At 40.6% G+C, this 7032-nt stretch overlaps 1 protein-coding gene across 1 annotated transcript; it reads right to left on the reverse strand.

The window, feature by feature from the left end:
- LOC104759644 lies at window positions 988–3042 on the reverse strand. The gene is made up of 4 exons (XM_010482555.1): window positions 2436–3042; window positions 1742–2350; window positions 1087–1469; window positions 988–1000 (listed from the first exon to the last, which is right to left on the reverse strand). The coding sequence occupies exons 1-4, from the start codon at window positions 2811–2813 to the stop codon at window positions 988–990; spliced, it is 1383 nt and encodes a 460-aa protein (XP_010480857.1). The 5' UTR covers window positions 2814–3042.

The raw sequence follows: 7032 nt of genomic DNA on the forward strand, positions 1-7032 counted from the left end.
GAAGGCATGGCCGCATCACATAGGCCTGTGTAATTTACTCCAAGAGCTATACACTCTAAGCACTTCAACGTGTACACACCACAGTCACCTTGTTGATAGTTCTGTGGGAGTGTTTTCACCCGGTAGTAACTAAATGCCGCCACCCCGATGTGCTCATCTTTGTACCTCCGGTTATATGCTTGTATCAAGCGTGGGATCATTTTTGCGAACGGTTTGCACTTCTTTTGTAGACTCTCGTCGGTTCTACCGCTGTTTATGCTATCGTAAACTCTTAGCCTCCGCTGGACTAAGTCAGCTTCGATGGCTACCCAATGGTTGTTATCGAGGTTGTATGGGAAGAGCAGGGTGTCTACATCGTCAACCCACACCTTGTTTGTCATTCCGTATTTTGGCAGCCTTCCCACGTACGTCTCAAAATAACCTTCTCCAAAAACCCATTGATTAGAGGCTTCCATTTTAGGGAATTCGAATGCCCACATACTAACAAACAAAGGATCGAGAAAAGCAATACGATCTGTTTTATATGGGGATGGCGTTTGCGTCCCCCTAATACGGAACATATGCATACATGTAACCATGTGCTGCAACACGAGTGACATCTATCAGGCATTAGTATACCATAGTTAACTGCGTCAAATGTTATGCTACGAAGCTTACCGCATCCCATAACCAGCCGAATGTTGTAGTTGGCCACAATTGTTTAGGGGTCAGGAGGCGAAAATAAAATTCGGCATTTCCAGTGCAAGGTACTTTAGCCCTGAATACCAAAATTAACAAATCAGTTATAGATCGTAGTCCTCAAATCCGAATATAGACACTAATTATATACAACTCTAAATGAAGACTTACAAATCATCAGTTAGGAAGGACATCAGCTTTGCAATTTTCTCAGGACTTGCCTCACTAAAAGGATCGTACACTGCGGGAGATAGGACTACAATGTGGCTTTCACGTCGGGTCATTAATGCAGCTCGCATTGATTCGTCATTAGGGTTTAACCCTATGTTGGTGCCCACTGGATCTACTAATAGAAGATCAAGCTCTCTTGATGGAGGAAACACCTTTTGTAACAAATATGCAAAATACCTGGCTTTCTCCTTATCTTTCACTGTATGAGACGATGCAGGACTGCTGGTCCCCTTGGTTAAATCCACAACAGATTCGCACTTTCGATCCGACGAGCCAGGGTTACCACCACTTACCGGATGGATAACATTAATAGGAACGGGTTGAGCACCTGCTCCATCAACTTTGTCATTATACTTTGCTCTTTTATCGCCTTCCTCTGTCTCCCAACTCTGTACTCTTTTGACACGCTGTACACTGTCTACCATCTGCTTTGGAATTCGCTCTACACTGTCCTCTGGTTCGATTTTAATACTCCCAGACCACATGACCTTATCCTTAATGGCTAACGGATTCCTAACACAACTAGCAACTTTATAACCATCCTTGTCCGAATGCTTTATCTGATATAGCCATGACTTGAAACAAAAGACATGTATTTGACGTTATATACAAGACATTTGAAATATAATATGACGCTGTTAAACTAGAGACAAAGTATACAAATTGCTAAATTGTGTGTACGAAAAAAATCATATATCAAAATAATTACAAAATTATACAACTTCACAAAACTGAAATTGATATTGTTTCCTCGAATAGATAAATACAAAGACTTCATACTGAACAATAGATATATAATAACAATTTTATCAATACGGTACGCAGATCATACCTCCTCTATTTTTTGTTCGTCATTTCTTAATGTAAGAGGTCCTTGCGTATGCGCTCCTCCATCCGTTGTGTTGATAACAACTTTCTTCAATAGTTGAACGTCACTCTCAAAGTTACCCATCCTACTCTCCATACCTTGAAGTTTGAACACAACTTCCGCTATTGCTCTAGAAAACGATATCTGAATATTATCCATTTTCGCCCCTAGTGTTTCAACCATAGTAAATAACCTTCCACTACCATCTTCACCCTGCACACCTGAATAATTATCTCCAGACGCCTTCTCTGCTGAACATTTGTCCCCAACACTTTCTTTCTGCTCCTTCGCATTATTGGGGACATTACGGATGCTGGTTGGGGCTGTTTCAAGGAAATCATCGTCACTTACCCCTGCAACATGTTGCCTCCTCTCCCTCTTCTTCGTATGTTCCCCCTTCCTTTTTTTTACACAATCCCATTCTCTTTCATCCACTTCGCCATTGATCACGTCTAACAGCAGATTATCCAGTTTCTTCTTCAAACCTTCTCCTACACCATACACACAATACTGTCCTGGCCAATCTGGATATATGAACTCCAAAGGTTTAGGTACTAAATGCTTCACCTGAAGCTGCATTTCAGATACCATAACTTTTAATAATCTATCACAAAGAAAAAATGCAGACAAATAATGTATACGTAAATTGAAGGCATACCTCCCCATTATTAAGGAGTTTGCTCCCGGATATGAAGGCTTCGATATCCTTCCTTGGCCTCCCTCCTCTCCACCTTAACAGAGGCAAATCTACACCTTCTCTTACATTCCCGTAGCTAGCCCCCAGCACCTTCACGCTCTCAAATGCCCATATCAGCAATACATGGACACATCCATGGAGGGTATAAGCATTGTTAGGTAACCCAAGGACTTTGATGGAATCAACTAAACTCTTGAATCCAACCCTACCCCATTGAAAACTCTCAAATGCTTCTTCATTCAACGCCCTTTTAGCGTATTCCAGAGGAATCCGACTGTTCCTTGATAAACCAAGCACTCCAACATGAACAAGATACAACCGAGCTATCTGCGTCTTCATTTCATCAGACCACCCACGGCAGCTTCTCAAACCCTCAACTAGCTCCTCCCAGTTGGGTCCATTAAAAGCTTTCACCTTTAAAGCCGCCCATAAAGGTGTATGATCGACTTCAAACTCTGTTTCATCAATCTTCTCACAATTCAAACCACTAATTTCTTCATATTCATATAGAGAGAACCTCAGCGGCTTTCCTCCAACCAAAAACCATACCTCCGAAGGAATGTTTATTGCCAATTGATTGGATAATAGATAATGGATGGTCTTCCCACAAAACAGGTAGTCAGATTCGGCTAGATCCAATAGAACTCCCAGCTGCGAATTCTTTCTTATTTTGTCATACACCTCATCACCAACAAAGCCTTTCAAACCACCAAGATTGGACAAACTACAATCGTGGTGCATGCTTCTCATCGGCAGTGGAAAATTACCAACCCCATACAACCTACTTGGATACCTCTTGCTTGACCCCATATCTACGACAGAAGCTTTAGTTTAGTTATTAATTCAATATCACAAAACATTTGTTGCTTAGATTAGCAATGAAGCAACATGAAGTCACACAAATATCTTCCGAAAAACAGAGCTCAACAACATACAGAAAACTAACATACAATATACAAGGCCTACTATGTAATACTCGGGTATAAGAAAACAGTAAGCAATAGAGACTAAACCACGATATAGAAATTTACCTCTGAGCAAATCGCTTTATTTCCCTCCTCCTCTACTTCAAACCACCTCGCCGTCAACTCGCCGTCAGTGGTCCTCCAGCCAAACGTCCTCCACACAGATTCTTTTCACGCCGCAAGCTATCTAAAAATAGCTGATCTCAACCCAACAATCGTAAGACAAACAACACAAAGATTCAAGGGATCGACTTAGGTTTATGATCTTTTTATTTTCCCCTTTTAAGATCTTCGTTTTAAAACAGAATGGCATAAATCGTAATAAAACACACAACTCAGATATAGAAGTAATTTGCAAACTTTTATGTGTTATTCTAGTAAGGCAGAAATCTCTACGTGTTAGTCTAGTAATAAACCTACTTTTATGCAATATTCTAGGTAATTTCCCTATTAAAAATGATACATGAATATGTGAGATAACCATAGACATAATAGATAATTAGATATGGATCATTTCAACTTCATGATCTTATTGTGTGGTGAATATTGTAAGAAAGTATGAAAATAATGACTTATAAGATGTTAATATAAAATAGAAAATGGAAATAAACCTTTTAAAATATTTTAAATATATATAAGATATACATATCATACAAACTCTAAAACTAAGCTTTTACAATGATATTTGATTTGATTTTTTATAACCCATACAACAACAATAAAAAAAAAATACAAAACAAAACAAAACAAAAAAAAAAGGATTTGAGAGTAGTGGAAGAAGATGAGAGAATGAAAGAGTGATAGACTAAGAGAATAAGATAATGAGTATTTATAGGAAGAGAATGATGAAAAATTACATTTAGAAAAATGAGAGTTACAATTCAAATTTATTGTTTTGTTTTAATACAATTGATTAATACAACTTAGTGGAGAAATAAAGTTAATGCATAATTTATAGGGGGAATTTAGATGATTTCAGTTTTATAATTATGTGAGATAAATGTGAAAATTAATTGTGGAGCAATTTCATAGATATGGGAAGTGATGAGTTACGATTTTATAATGTAATCTTAATTTCGTATATATGGGAAGTGATGAGTTAGGATTTTGTGTAAATTTCGTTAGTATGTGAATAAATGTGGAGCCATATAAGAGGGACATTAAATTTGAAAACCTATTAAATATCAATCAGCCAATTTAAGTCATTTGTATGGGATTAAATGTGGAGCAATATAATAGGGACATTAAATTTCGAGACGAAAAAAATACCAAACAGCTTCAAAACGATTGTGTAAATTTCGTTTACCAATTTAAGGAAGACATTAAATTACAAAACCTATTAAATATCAAACAGCCAATAAGGTGAGATTGGAACTCTACTTTTATATATATGATTTGCGAAGTCAGACTTTGGCTTTAATTGTTATTACGAAGTTAGACTTCGGTTTTAATTGATATTTGCGAAGTTAAACTTCGGCTTTAATTGATATTTGCGAAGTTAAACTTCTGCTTTAATTGATATTTTCGAAGTTAGACTTTGGCTTTTGTCTGTTTTGTGGGACAACCATTATTAACAAAAAGTTAAGAAAAACTTTTGATTTTATTAAAATGGATAGCTAGACCCAAAGTGGGCTGCCTACGTACCCTTATCGGGATCAAGCCAACCGTAGTTCGATACAAGAAAATTAACTGTAAAACTTTTTGAGATGCAAAGAGTTCCATGACCTCGGGACTGGTTTCCACTGTGAATCCTCGAGCTGGTAAATCCCATTGCGCACTTCACGTGTGATTCTGTACGGTCCTTCCCAGTTGATTCCGAGCTTCTCTGCATTGAGCTCCTGGGTGTTTTCATGGACTTTTCGAAGCACTAGATCGCCGACTGCCAAGGGCCTGCTTTGGATTTTAAAGTTATAATAACGGGCTACTGCGTTCTGGTAGTTCTGAATCCAAACTGAAGCCCGATCCCGACGCTCATTGATTGTATCAAGGGTATCCTGTAAAAATTTCTCATTTTTCACAGCTCGGAGTGGGTTTAGCGAGGTACGGACCCCAAGTACTTCTATGTCAGCTGGGACTACGGCATCGACCCCATAAACCAAGGAAAAAGGTGTTTCATTAGTTGTCCGGCAGGGTGTTGTTCGGATTGCCCAAAGAACGCCCTGCAGCTCATCTGGCCAGCGCCTTTTACGAGAATCGAGCCGTTTCTTCAAGTTAGCTAATATGACCTTGTTCATTGCCTCGGCTTGCCCATTATCTTGTGGGTAACGAGGAGTTGACTTACTGAGTCGAATTTTCCATTTCGCGCAAAACCCCTCGAACTGCGAGGAGATGAACTGCGGACCATTGTCGGTGACGATTTCGTGAGGAACACCATAACGATAGATTTTGCTTTTTAGCACGAACTGCTCTACCTCTTGGCTCGTGACTTTCATGTAGGCCGCTGCTTCTACCCATTTGGAGAAATAATCAGTAAGAGCGAGCACGTACTGAACTCCTCCCGGTCCCCGATGTAAAGGGCCAATGATATCCATAGACCACCTCATGAACGGGTAAGGTGTGGACACTGACGACAGGAGTTCGGTAGGATGATGGATTGATGGAGCATGCTTTTGGCACTTCTCGCAAGTTCGGGAATAGTTTTCGCAGTCTGTGACCATAGTAGGCCAGAAATACCCTTGCCTTTTGATTTTGAAGGCCAGAGTTCGCCCTCCGGAGTGACTTCCATTAGGTCCATCGTGAACGGCTCGCATTAACATCGCGGGCTCTTCACCAGCAACACATGTTAGATAGGGACCAGCTACACTTCGGCGTAGGAGTACTCCTCTGTAGATGCAATACCGTGCGCTGACGATTTTGAGTTTCCTAGCTGCCCATTTGCCGGCTGGGAGTTCCCCTTTTTCCAAGTAAGCCCAGATCGGGCTCCGCCAGTCTCTTGTCCCCCAATTGTTAATGTTCGTACTGTTCGAAGTGGAGTGCGGGATAACAGCTTGGTCGAAGACTGGTGAGCTAGATGGTTCCGGAGTTGTTCCGGAGTTTGACTTGTTCCCTGCTCAACTAGAGGTCGATGAATATTGTTCGGAGCGGGCATGATAGGAGCTGAGTCCACCTGTGACAAGGAGTCCGAAACTGCCTTGCGAACTGCCTCTTCAGCAGCTAATCTTTTCTTCATTGCCCGAGTAACTACATTCGAGCTCTCTAATCGAATGCTTGGAAACTCAATGACTTCGACGGGGATAATTCTTGTCATTGCAGGATCCAAAGTCGATGCCAGAGCTGCTAAGGCGTCCGCAGCGGAGTTTTCACTTCGTGGGATCTTAGTGATTTCAAAATCCTCGAACTTAGTTACTAATTCCCGAAACGCAGATAAATAAGCCTCGATACGACCATCCTTTGTCTCGTACTCTCCTAAAAACTGGTTGGTGACCAGCTGCGAATCACAAAAAGCTCGGAGCTTTCGGACACCAGTCCCTACTGCGAGGCGTAAGCCAGCGAGGAAGGACTCATATTCGGCTCGTTATTTGATGCATTGAATGCCAAGCGAAACGACTGCTCAATCACTTCACCAGTAGGAGAGGTGAGACAAACCCCAATTT

This window comes from Camelina sativa, chromosome 17 (genome assembly GCF_000633955.1).
Source record: "Camelina sativa cultivar DH55 chromosome 17, Cs, whole genome shotgun sequence".
NCBI classification, from domain to species: domain Eukaryota; kingdom Viridiplantae; phylum Streptophyta; class Magnoliopsida; order Brassicales; family Brassicaceae; genus Camelina; species Camelina sativa.

Coding starts and splice junctions, on each gene's coding strand:
- LOC104759644 (XM_010482555.1), bottom strand. CDS start 2,813: ATGAAGACGCAGATAGCTCGGTTGTATCTTGTTCATGTTGGAGTGCTT. Junction 2,351..2,435: donor AACTCCTTAATAATGGGGAG/GTATGCCTTCAA, acceptor TCTGAAATGCAG/CTTCAGGTGAAGCATTTAGT. Junction 1,470..1,741: donor ACGAACAAAAAATAGAGGAG/GTATGATCTGCG, acceptor TGGCTATATCAG/ATAAAGCATTCGGACAAGGA.